The 12,614-nt window shown below is 54.8% G+C and overlaps 1 protein-coding gene across 1 annotated transcript in view; it reads right to left on the bottom strand.

Annotated features, from left to right (window-relative positions):
• Positions 1-8,792, bottom strand: part of STK10 (serine/threonine kinase 10) — a 107,937-nt gene extending 99,145 nt beyond the window's left edge. Inside the window, exon 1 of the mRNA XM_081280088.1 lies at positions 8,201-8,792. Within this exon, the coding sequence (XP_081136214.1) occupies positions 8,201-8,356 (156 nt within the window). The 5' untranslated portion in view covers positions 8,357-8,792. The remainder of the gene's footprint in view (positions 1-8,200) is intronic.
• Positions 8,793-12,614: the final 3,822 nt, after the last annotated feature.

The following is a 12,614-nucleotide window of genomic DNA, read 5'->3' as shown; positions in this document are numbered from 1 at the left end:
CCTCTGCCTGCCCTGCCCCTCCCCCACCACTTCCCCTGCAAGTGAGGCCACCAACACCCTCTCCCCCCACCGCCACCCCCACCCCCGCTGGGCGGGCCAGGGAAGAAGGGTGGTGTCGCAGGGCACAGAGGTCAAGGCCCTGGGAAGACATCACACTGAAGTGACCTGGGGCCCTCCTGCTCCCAGTCAGATATCTGGGTTCAAGGCCCAGGCCTGCCAAAAATCTGTGTGACGCAAGTTACAACCCCTCTGGGCCTCTGCTTCTCTTCCTGGGACAGGAGAGGGTGCAGGTTCAACAGATGAGAACCTGGAGAGTCCGTCCCTGGGGGGCGAGGGGGGGGGCGGGACTCGGGGACAGCACACAGTGGTGCTCAGTGAGGATCCTAAGAGCCAAGGCGTCCTGAGCTCTTCCAGTGTCCTGGACAAGGGGCCACCACGGCTGTCTCAGGCTGGTGGCCTCGGTGCTCAGGTGTGGCCACTGCGACCCAGCCTTGACTCACGGAGCCTACCTGGGCCTGGGACGTGCTCTGCCCTCCCCCAGGTGTGCAGCCCTGGGCCAGCAGTTTTTCCCCCTGGTCACAGCCTGTCCCCTGGCCACAGAGGGCACCCGAGAACACACAGGCTGGCCCGCTCGGCTGAAGCAGGAAGGACGTCACCTAAAGTCCAACCTGCCAGGTACCAACTGCTCAGCCTGGAACTCAGGGCCTCTTGACCTGGCTGCTAGGTCTGAATGTCTCTGTCCCCTCAAACCCTCGTGTTGACATTCTAGCCTCCAGGGTGATGGTTTTAGGAGCTGGGGAGGTGACGAGGTCGTGAGGGTCACAGCCCCATGGAGGGGACTGGTGACCTCATAAACAAAGTGGGCCCAAGGGTTTTGGTTCTTCCCTTCCACCTATGGGGACACAGCGAGAAGGGCCACCTCAGGGAAAGCAGGCCTGTGACACCAGATCTGAGGGAGCCGTGACCTGGGACTTGCCAGGTCTCAGAACCAGGGGAAGAAACCTCTCCTGGTGAGAGGCCATGTTTGGATCTGCAGCCCGAATGGACTGAGCCGGCCCCCAAATGCCATCTGAGGCCTGCCAGCACCCCAGGCCACACCCTGCTCCCAAGCCCGCTGACCATGGGGTCAGGGCGGGCCAGGGGAGGGCAGCAAACAGGAGGCCAGATCCGCACTGCCCAACGCTGAAGCCACCAGCCACGCGCCACTCCCGAGCCCCTGAAAGGGGGCGGCTAGACCCCCATGTGCGTCAAGTGTGACACGGGAAGTTCCAGCCGGCCTGGAGAAGGGGCACCGCAACGATGCCCTGCTGCAGGTCATCAGATGCCAAGATGACCACAGAGCGTCGGGTCCACTCTTCCCGTCTCCCCCCTTGGGAGGCCAGCACAGTCCTGGGCTCCCGTGGGAAGCAGGCGGAGGGACCGGCTGGTCTGAGGCCTCCAGAGCTCACAGACATCCGGGCTTTTGTGCCATCTGTTCACGTTTGGTTTGGCCACCCCGAGGGCCACACCCCCATCCCCAGCCACACCAGGCGGAAGGGATGGCAGTCAGCAGCCCCAGGCTCCTGATGGCCTCTCTCCTGGGCTGGCCTCTTCCTCTCACCTTCCTGTCCCCATCCCACCTGCCCAGCAGGGGCAGCTGCCTGGCTCACACTGGAAGCAGCAGGGGAGGCCACCGCCTTCCTGCAGGGCCACCAGCTACCCCCTTGGTACCAGCCACTCATCTAACCTCACCGCAGCTCATGGGGGCTGTTGGATCCACCCCACGGCACACATGGGGAGACTGAGGCTCTGAGAGAGGCCATTCGCCTGCCGTCACACCGTCCCAGAGGGCCAGCTGGGACATGAACCACGGCCTACCTGGACAAGGCCTGCATCTCCAGGGCACACCCTGAGATGACCGCAGCAGGAGGGGGCACCCACCAGTGGTTACCCACTAACCTCAGACAGAAAAGAACTTTTTGTTGTTGTGTTTTTTGGTCCTGGGGATCAAACCAGGGTCACCTGACCACTGAGCTGCATCCCCAGCCCTTTTTTATATTTTATTTAAAGACAGAGTCTCACTGAGTTGCTTAGGGCCTCACTAAGTTGCTAAAGCTGGCGATCCTCCTGCCTCAGCCTCCCAAACTGCTGGGATGACAGGTGTGCGCCACCGCAAAAATAACTCTTAGAGAATTGCACCTGGACTAAACAAGTACGCATTTTTCTTGACAGTAGTTCCCTAAACGACGCAGTACAGCAGCCATTTACCCAGGGTGCCACACTGTCCTGGGTGCAGTAAGTGATCAGGCACAACTTAAAGCGGGAAGATGTGCGCAGGTCACCAGCAATCACTGCGCTATTTCCTGTGGGCTTCTGGTGTCCAGGGAGTGCCCGTTACAAGACCCCCGTGGGCAGTGAGGGACGACTTTACTGAGCCAGATGGAGGCCTGGTCACCTGCAGGAAGCAGCGATTTCCAACCAGGGGCCAGCAGCCAGGTCACTGAGCAGCGCCCGAGCACCCAGCCCCAGGATCGGTGGTGCCAAGGTGGGGTGGGGGCCCTGGAGCCAGGGCTGAGCTGCAAACACCCAAATCTCTGCCTTGTTGAGCAGCAGGAACCAGCCAGGGCCTCTGCCGTGTCACCAGTGTCACCAAGGGCATCGGCACTAGTGGTGTCTCCACTTCCTGGGTGGGGGCCAGGTGCTACCTGTGGCCCTCCTGAGCCCTGCTCAGTCCGGAGGGCACCTCCAGCTCAGAGACAGAATTAAGCAGAGGCTCTGAGCAGGTTTCTGACTTGGGGACCAAACGGGCCAGGATGGGACCCAGATCCCAGTGAGCCCCAAATCTCTTCCCTTAACCACCAGCTTGTGCTACTGCTCGCTATAGCAGCAGGGCCACCTGGGCTGCTCTGGGGACCATAGGGGACAGCCCTGGAACTTCTCCCAGGTCAGGTGACCTCAGGAGACGGGGGTCGTGGACGGGGCTCGGGTTTGGGCCATCTAGCTCCCCACATCCTGGCCTATTTTGGAGCAAGCCAGAAAAATCTGCCAAGTGGCAGGACTTGAACCGTCCCACTGGACAGCGGGTCAGCCCCAGCCCAGCGGACAGGCCTCCTCCCAGGAGGCGCAGGCCACCTGGGTCTTAGCACTGAGTCAGGAACACACTCACAATAGCATGGACTTGGGTTTAAAAATACTAGGCTGAGCGGAAGTAAGGTTACTGCCTGGGGCAGCTCCCTTTCCGGAGGAGGAGGGGAGGCTGGGGGAGGAGGGTGGAGGGAGAGGCTGGAGGAGGCTGGAGGAGTCCTTCTGCAGCCCCTGAGGAAGCGGAAGCCCAGGCTTCACCACCACCAGTCGGGTGGAGGTGAGAGGAGTGTGTGTGTGGGGGGGAGGCCCCAAACACCCTCAACTCTCTGAACCTCCTCCATCTGATCCGGGCAGGGAGGACGGGATGTCACTTCCCTCCCAAAGCCAGCACAGAGAGAGGGCACCTGCGGCCTTGGTCTCTGGGGGTCTGTGGGGATCCGGGATTGGCCCTCAGCAAGAGCAAGGGGCAAAGGGGACCTCTATTAATCTGTCACATTTTATTTTTTTTAAATCACCATCAGACAGGCATGCCCTTCGACCTGACAATTCCCTTCTGGGAGTCCAGCTGAAACATTAATTTAAAATGCAAGAAGAACTTTATAAACAAAGCTATTCATCAATAGAGAGTCAGCTCTGCTAAAATGTTTCTTTTGAAAACGGCCGAAAACGGCCACTGGAGAGTGATTTTACCCCAGTGCTGTGGAGTCCACTCACGCGCAATCTTACGTCTGCAAAAAACCCCAGATGAACGCAAATGATCAGAGGATGGAGGCAGATGCAGCCTCAGAGGCCAGCACCTCCACCACCTGCACCCCCACGGGTCACACCGGCTTCACACCTTCCTTCCACCACTTCCTGAGCCACAGGAAGCACCCATATCCCCAAGCAAGTGACAGGTAAGGTGCCATGCTTGCTATGTTTACGTACGTCCTATCTGCCTGGCTTGAGTGAAACTGTTACTGTTTGGGGTTCTGATCTTTTCCTTTTTTAATGCACCACGGATTGAGTGTTCGAATGTCATCTCTGGGTTTTACTGCAAGATTTGGCGTTAGCGCCGCGCTTTCTAGAAAGGAGTGTGTGACTTAGGTAATACTGTGCCCAGCACAGGACGAGCGTTTAATCAAAAAACTGCCAGAGTTCTCCTTGGCAGTGGCGATGAACTTGACTTTCTGTAGGCTTGACAAGTCCCAGGCAGGCCTTCACCCCGCCTCGGCTGTAGGGACAGTCACCTGCTGCGTCTAAGACAGGCTGGCCCTCTTCCCCAGGTCACAGCCAACTGTCACGTCAAAATGGAATCTCTGGTCCAGCCATAAAACCAAGACACAATTTCTGGCTCGTGCTGCTATGGAGACCAGGTCACTGAACCTATGAAGTAGGCAAGCGTCGTGGTCCCCAATTAGAGGGTCACTGGTAAAATCAATACTGACTTCAGCCTCAGCTGTCAGGGGTTACGTGGACCACACCCCTGCGCTATAGGCAGCCTGGCCCAGGGAGCTCCGATCCACATGGGTCTTCCCTAGTTGGTGAATAAGCAAAAAGTGTACACTGACAGAGAGCCTTGGTTTTGGTCCCCTCCCCTCTGGGCCCCCGAATCCCCACATGTAAGACGAGGCTGGTTAGAGCAGAGAATCACATGCTAGGCTGTTAGGGGACAGACAGATGAGGATGGCGGGAACACGAGGTTAAGGAATAATTCCATAAAAGGGGCCCACCGTGCCGGCCCCTCATGCTTTCTTTTCCAAGAAGCAATTTAGCTGCAGCCCTGCCAGGCCTACGTGGACAGGATATGCCACATTCCTCAGCAAACTACCTGTTAACCTCAGGAGAAATGTAGGCCCAGGATAATGTCGATGGGAGGAACCCAGGAGACTTGGTGACCAGATCCTAAAACTCAGGGACATAAGGAGAGTTCCTCCTAACCATAATCTGTAAGAATGAATGGTTAAGAATCCAATTAAAACTGCTCAGCATGGGCCCAGGTGACCTAGAGTGGGCATAGGACTTAAAAATCTGATGTCACCCTGCCATCAGTCAGAACTCAAGAGGTGGACCTGGGCAGGACTCTCTGGAAACTTCTCTGGGATCCCTAATAAAACTGGAACGCAGAAGAGGGACATTGTCCCTCTCCTCTCTGAGAGGACCCACTCTCTCCTTTGGGAGTGTCCCCTTTCCTTTTTCCTATCCCTTCAATAAACCCATTCCTGTTCCTCTGAGTGACATGGCTTAAATCTTTCTGACTTGATCACAAGAATTGGGTTTGAAGAGGGGTCTTTGGCTGCCTCCGTTTCCCAGCAGGCCCCGGCTCTGTAACAAAGCCACGTTGATCATACAGCTGTTCGTCACAAGAGGAGGGGGACACGTTCCAAGAAGTGCAGGGTCAGGTGAATTCGTCATTGCAAGAGCATCATGCAGTGCGCTCACACAAACCTACGCAGCATGGCCCACTATAGTCCTCGGCCACAGGATACAGAGATCACAGCCTATTGCTCCCAGGGTCACGGTGAACAGCACAACCCAAGATTAAGTCAAGCACAAGAGGAAGTTCTGAAATCAGGAGACACTGGGTGGAGGCTCAGTGGTAGAGCCCTTGTCCTGCATGCACAAGGCCCTGGTTTGATTCCCAGTGGCACCAAAAAAAAAAAAAAAAAAAAGAGAGAGAGAGAGAGATGCTGCAGGCTTAGGCCAGCTTATCAGGTCACACTCTTACAGTCAACTTTGCTTATCAGGAGGAAGGCACTCTAAAATGACGATAAAAACTATCCATAGTGAGTGCATAAGCCAGAAACAGCCCTTTATTATCAAGTCCTATTCGCAGTACATCACAGCAGCCTTACAGCACGCCTTACCTTGATGCCGGTGGCAGCACAGGTTTGCGTCACCAGCATCACCACAAACATGCAAGGAATTAGGCCCTATGACTTCACCAGGCCATAGGAATTTTTCAGCTCTGCCTGTGTGACTGCGGTCCCACGTTGGCCAAGACCTTGTTCTGCGGCTCGTGACGAGACAGACTAGCCAGGTGTACCATCAGCACAGGGCCCTCGCCATCTGGTATGCCCTACTCTGAATTATGAGAAGATAGTGGGTACAGAGGTGGGGAGGGGACTTTGGTACTGCCAGCTCGCAGCTTTGGGAAATGCAGTCATTTAAAAAAAAAAAAAACGATCTCTGTGTTACAGGGACCCAGGAGGGGACAAAAAACTTGTGGGTCATACAGGGTCCCCTGTATGAAGTTGCTGGAGTCACGGGGGAGTTTGAGCCGGCTACAGCAGGCGGAAATGACATCCGGAAAACAGGGGGCAGGTTTGCCAGCATGAAAGCAAAGCTCTGCATTTAGGTTCAGATGAAAATGAACCACATCAGGGCTCAGGGGGCGGGGGATCGAGAGGGCAGTGAACAGGAAGCTAAGAGAAAAACAGTCCAGGAGAGCCAGGAGCATGCGCCCGAACCACCAGCTGCACCTTCTGCAGGAGGCTGATGCCTAGGAGCTCACCAGGGTCCAACCATCCTCACAGTAGCCAGCACGCATCTGCGGGAGCAGGCTGAGCCCAAGGCAAGCAAGGACACCGGCATGGCCTCAGGGAGACCGGCAGGGCTGAGGGGATGCTGCTGAAGAATAAAGAGTGCCCTGAGTGCTGGCAGGCAGAGAGGGGCAGCGGATGAGGACAGTCTAAAAGTTACCCTGTCACACTGGGGCCTGCCTCTCCAACTCAGGACCTTTGCTCCAGTGGGGGTTTCCCAGCCCTGTAACAGGAAGTGCAGGCTCAGAGGGGAGGTGGTTACAAAAGAAGCACCCACGTGGGATCGGTTGGCCTCAAACCCTCCAGCACTCCAGGTCTCTGGAGCAGGGCCTCTCTGACATCGATTTGCTTAGGGATCATCAGGAATCTTCTGCATTTCTGAAGAGCTCCCCAGTGACGCTAATGCAGGTCTTCCAGGGACCACGCTTAGGTAATGAGGTTCCAGGCCAATTTCAAGTTACAGAGAGCCAGGTCCTGGGGGTCCTAGAGAAACCCTCTCTGTGGTTCAGCCTCCTGAAAGGGTTGGAGTGGCCTCCAAGCTACACAAGTCGCAAGGAGAGTGACAGCTGGCTTGGGAAGGACTGGCCCTCCTGGAGATACACACCAGTTCAACAAGTGGGAGTCTCCCAATCCAAGTTTCCCTAGGGGATGCTAGGTTGGGGTGGTGTGCATCTGTAGTCCCTGACACTTGGGAGGGTGCAGCAGGAGGAGCCTGAGCCCAGCAGCTGCAGACACGCCTGGCCCAGGAGGGAGGGAAATATATATATATATATCTCCCCCAGGTGAAAGGAGATTAGGGGGAGGGTGGAGTCAAGCAGAAGTGTCTGGGTCCCCGAAAGAAATGGAGCACTCAGCATTGGCTCACAATGCAGAACCCAGACAAGTTCTGCTTGCCAACTCGATGAGATTTAATCAGCTCTGCCCCACCCACCCCTCCACAAAAGAGCCCTGCCCTGGTCTTCCTCCAGGCGAGAGGTAACTGCAGTCTGGAAGCCTCCCCAACTGTGACTCAGATGTACAAAATAAAATCTGTTCCCCGCAGCTCAGCAGGCACAGGACCCAGACCTCCCCCTCTGCCCTGCCCCAGCCCACCTTTCCAGTCTCATCTTCCATACTGGGGGCCACAATTTGCCCTCCCTGTCTCTGGCTCATCTTTAGGTGTCCCCAACTCAACCGTCCCAGGCACAGCGGAGTGTGTCCCCAGTGCCTAAGCATTCTGTGTGACATCGCTTAACAAGTATGCCTCGCATCACAGTGTTTGGAGAGTGCCTCGGGTGGCTCTCACGGATGCTGAGAATCCCATAACCGTCCCTTTGTCTCCCCCAGCAGCGCCGAGCACAGTGCCGGATGCCCAACGCACAGGAAGTGCTCAAAAACTGAGCTGGGGCGGGGGCGACAACAGTGCCCAGAGGGGACGCCCAGCGCGCAAGGACTAGCAGTGAGAATGAGGTTCTCTCACAAACGCCAGGGTCACCCGGACAGGGGTCGGGGTCCCGGAGCTGAGGGCTGGGCAGTCCTCTGCGCCCTCCGGAGCCGTGGCGGGGCTAGCAGAAGCCAGCGCTCCTGCCTTCCGGAGCCGCGCCACGAACCGGGCCACCCACCTCTAGCGCCCTCACCTTGTAAACCTTGCCGAAGGCGCCGTCGCCCAGCTCGCCCACGATCTCCCACACCTCGTTGGGGTCCAGGTCCCGGCGGACGTGCTCATATTCGCGGGATTTTCTCTTCTCGAAGGTAGACAGGCGCAGGATGCGGCGGAAATTGGCGAAAGCCATGGCCGGGGCGCGCGGGCCGGGGGCGAGGAGGCGCGGACGCGGGCTCGGGCTCGGGCTGTGGCTCCGGCGCCGCGAGGAGGAGGGATCGCAGGACGCAGCGGCGCTGGGGATCTCCCAGACCCTCCCTTCCCCGCAGCCTGCCGGGTCAAGTGCGCCCTGGGCAACGTCGCGGCGGGAGCACCCGGAACCGCGCAGGCGGCCGCGTCCCCGCCCCACTCTGTCCAGTCCCCTGGCCGCCTCCCGAGCGCCCGCCCCGCTGCGCCGTGCCCCACGCGCAGCCCAGATCGCGAGCTCCCGGACGCTTTCGGGGACCCGGCCCCACGCCCGCCCTCCCTGCCGGCTCCACCTGCCGCTCCCCAGCAGCGCCCCAAGACCCCCTAATTGGCTGCGGGCGCTCCCCGGCTCCGCCCGTCGCCGCAGGGCACTCTGGAAACTGTAGTCCCTGCGCACCGCCCGCGGGGAGCCACCGGCTGGACTTTGGAGAGCCTGGGGAACCACTAAGCGAGTCGGTCGCGGATCCGAGGGGCCAGCTGCGTAGCTCCCCAGAATTTTATGGGAGCACGAGGGACGACCATCGAGTTGAAAGTTTTCGAGCGTCCACTGATCGTTGCCAGTGCCAAGAAGGTGACCACATCAGTTCATGGACTTCGCTTTGCCCTGCCAGGCTGTCCTGATCGTCCCCACTTTGCAGGTGGGGACGCCAGGTGGGCGAGGAAACACCCCAGGGCACGCACCGAGGCTACCAGTCCGCCGCGGGTTTCTCAGCCCAGTGCTGCCTCCTAGTGCGCAAACGCTGCGCCCCTGCAGCCGCAGTCACATCCCGGAGGCCGGGGGTTCTCCGCTCCGTCCAGCTTCCCGGGGTTCCCCCCAATTCCCGCACCCCACAAACCTGCCAGGTTCGAGGACTGGGTGCTCCATTGGATTTATTATCTCATGTTTCATGATTTCCTGTCTTTTTGATAAATAAAAACTTTCTTACTTGTTTCCCAGTTTAAATAAAAGATGAGCGCATTGCAGATGAAACCAAAGACCTCCTAGACCACCGTCGTCCTTGATCCTGGCAGTTGGACTCCCCGCACTGTTGCGGCTGCTACCTGCTTGTGACTTATAGACGATCACCTAAAATCAAATGCTTTCACCTAAATCTACTAACTGGGTTCCTGGGGGCGCGGTTTATCATGACAACCCTCCCTCGTGAACAGGTCAGAGTCTGTGAATGTCACATCCAGCAGCCCCCACCTCCGGGAAGCATCCTCGTGGAGGTGGAGGTACTTTCCCCCTTCTTGGTGCTTGGAAAATATCCCTTGGGCAACGTAGGAGCAGCAAATTTGGAACGTCAACTAAAGACGGTGGTGCCGCTAATGCTTATGCAAAGGGTGCCCTGGCTAAATGTTGCCAAGCAGTTCAAAATGTTCCCACCACCACGTCGTGCTCAGAACTTTCAAGAGTCTTATCACTAAAAGGAGGAAATGCCACCCAAGACTGTTTCCACTGAGTGGAACATGAACAAGCCCAAAGGTCAACCTTGGGTTTCAGACCATATGACCAGCTGTAGTGTGGGCAGAGGGACATTCCCCCACTGGGAGATGGGGTCTGGGGAGGCTGAGGCTCAGAGAGCTCCCATCAGCCCGATAGCTGGGGTGGGGGTGGGGGGTGCCACCGGATTCATCCAAAAATATGCTAGGTGAAGGAAGATACCCCAAAGACTGCATTCTGTGACTGCATTAATATGAAATGTGTAGAGAAGGCCAAGTTCAGACAGGAGACAGACGGTTGCCAGGGACTGGGTATGAAACAGGAGTAACTTGTAAGTGGAGGAGAGGGATCTTGGGGTGATCAAATGTTCTTCTAAAACTGGATTATAGTGACAATTTCTCAACTTGGTAAGTCTGCCCCAATTAACTTCCTTTTTTTTTTTTTGTAAATGACTGGATTTTATGATATGCAAATTATACCTCAAAATTTAAGGGAAAAGAGGTTCAACAGAATCCGAATGACTGCTTTGAAACAACTAATAACTTCTGTTAAGTAACCTGGGTGCCTTTGCCTTGCTAATCTATCTTTTGTTAGAGGACCTCGCCTTGAACCCAGGATGAGTGAAGGAGAGAGCTGGACATTGTGTGTGTGTGTGTGTGTGTGTGTGTGTGTGTATTCTTGTCCTCTGTTTTCTGCAACAACTAGGAATTATCTGTTTGATAAATATTGTTGTCATTTGCATATCTTTAATTACTAATGAGTGTCTTCATAGTGTTTTATTAGAGTATTATAATTATGTATAACATTTAGGTTCATTTTGGCAAAATTACTCATGCTAGGAATTTGATTTTTTTTTTTTTTTTTTTTGTGGTGCTAGGGATTGAACCCAGGACCTTGTACATTTGAGGTAAGCACTCTACCAACTGAGCTATGTCCCCAGCCCAGGAATTTGATTTCAATCGCTATTTCTTCATAATTTTGTTAGATGCTTAAATTTCAGCTTGACTTGCTTGTTCAGAGCATATTAGATTTCCTGTCTTACTTTTTGATTGAAGGAATTGTTTTTAGATGCTCTTTTTGGGTTTAGACATTGCAAAGTCTTCTCCCAACCTCTCATCTATTACCTTTAGCCATAGTGTCTACTGGTGAACAAAGATAAGCTATATTGATGTTATCCAATCTATTTTTCCCCCATATGTTTTTCTGGAACTACATCCTAGCTTTAATTTAAAATTGATTTTTTTTTAATTTTTAAAAATCAACCTCCTGCAGCTTAATTTACGTTTAATAAAATGCACCTATTTAAAGAATAGTGTTCAGGCTGCAGCTATAGCTCAGTTGTGGAGTACTTGCCCTGCATGAACAAGGCCCTGGGTTTAATCCCCAGCTCCACAAAATAAATAAATAAATAAAGCATAGTGTTCAGTGAGTTTTGACAAGTCTACAGGGACACCATGTATATGCTCTTTGGTGTCTAGCTTTTTTGTGTGTGGGGTGCAATGCTAGGGATCAAAGCCAGTGCCTCCCACATGCAGGGCAAGGCTCTATCACTGAGCCACATCCTGGGCCTCAGCATAATGCTTTTGAGAGTCAGCATGGTGTTCAGTGTATAGGTGGTCCAGTCCTTTTCATTGCTAGGTAGTATTCCCTTTTATGGATATACCATGATGTGAATCCACTCAGCTGTTGTTTCATTCCTTGTTTATTTTGAATAAGTGGCTGTGAACATTTGCATGTGAGTCTGCATGGATATGTCAGGCTATAGGACACGCTGCTCTGAAATATGGCACATTGGTGTTTGGAAAACAGCAGAGGCAGGAAGGTCACCCTCATCTGGCCCTTTCTCCCCAGAAGCAGGTCACAGAATCTTTGGGTGCCCTTTCCAGACCCAAAGGATAGGAGAGCTAAACATGCATACGGCAGTAAGGATGGAAGAGACTTTCCTTGCTGAGCTGCCCCACGCATGGCCTGGCCGTCATGCCCCTGTAGGCCTGCAGTCACATGTCTCTAGGGCTGTCCACTCTCCAAACCTAATCCTAAAACCACACACATTTACCTATTTCTTCCGGTCTTCGTTGGCTTAGGAAGACTTCCGTATCCCATGAAGTGTACACTAAGTAGCCTTTTGTCGCAGGGTCTCACCATGAACCCAGCGATGGATATTTCCCTACAGGTGGGTATTTCCATTTTCCATGGGTGTGCCTAGGAGTACCGTTGCCGGGTCCCATGTTAAATGTATGGTTAATTTTGTAAGAAATTATCCAGCTAATTTGCAGAGTAGTGAACTCCTGCTCTGTCGGAATCGTGGTGTTTCCATCTCCAAAAGAGAGGCGGGGGCTCCTGGGGCTCTGACAGCACTAGTCCTTTTAATTTTGGCGATTCTAGTGAGCGTGCACTTGCATGGGGAAGCACTTGTGGTTTAGGTATGATGTCCCCCAAAAGCTCAGGTGTGACACTGCAAGAAGGCTCGGAGGTGCAATGGTCAGACGGGGAGAGTGGATTAATCCCTGGTGGGGATCAGCCTCGTGGTGACCGTGTCAGGTGGGTGTGCCGCCTCTGAAACCCTGAGCTCCAAATAAACTTTTCCTCTTCAAAATCGCTCTTGCCAGTTCTTTGGGTCGGGGAGATGAAAAATTGACTGACACTCTCCACCAGGACTCTCACTCACACTCTCCTGCTTCCCTCCCTGCCACCCAGTGGGAGGTGGTTTCTCTCCAACACCAAACATTCTGAGTTCTCTGCAGACCTCAGCCGGGGGTCCCGCAACCCAGTTCAGTTCTGT

Source organism: Spermophilus citellus, assembly GCF_964194105.1.
Source record: "Spermophilus citellus genome assembly, chromosome: 1".
Taxonomy (NCBI): domain Eukaryota; kingdom Metazoa; phylum Chordata; class Mammalia; order Rodentia; family Sciuridae; genus Spermophilus; species Spermophilus citellus.
The sequence above is the reverse complement of the archived record's forward strand: the minus strand, read 5'-3'. Positions and strand labels throughout refer to the sequence as shown.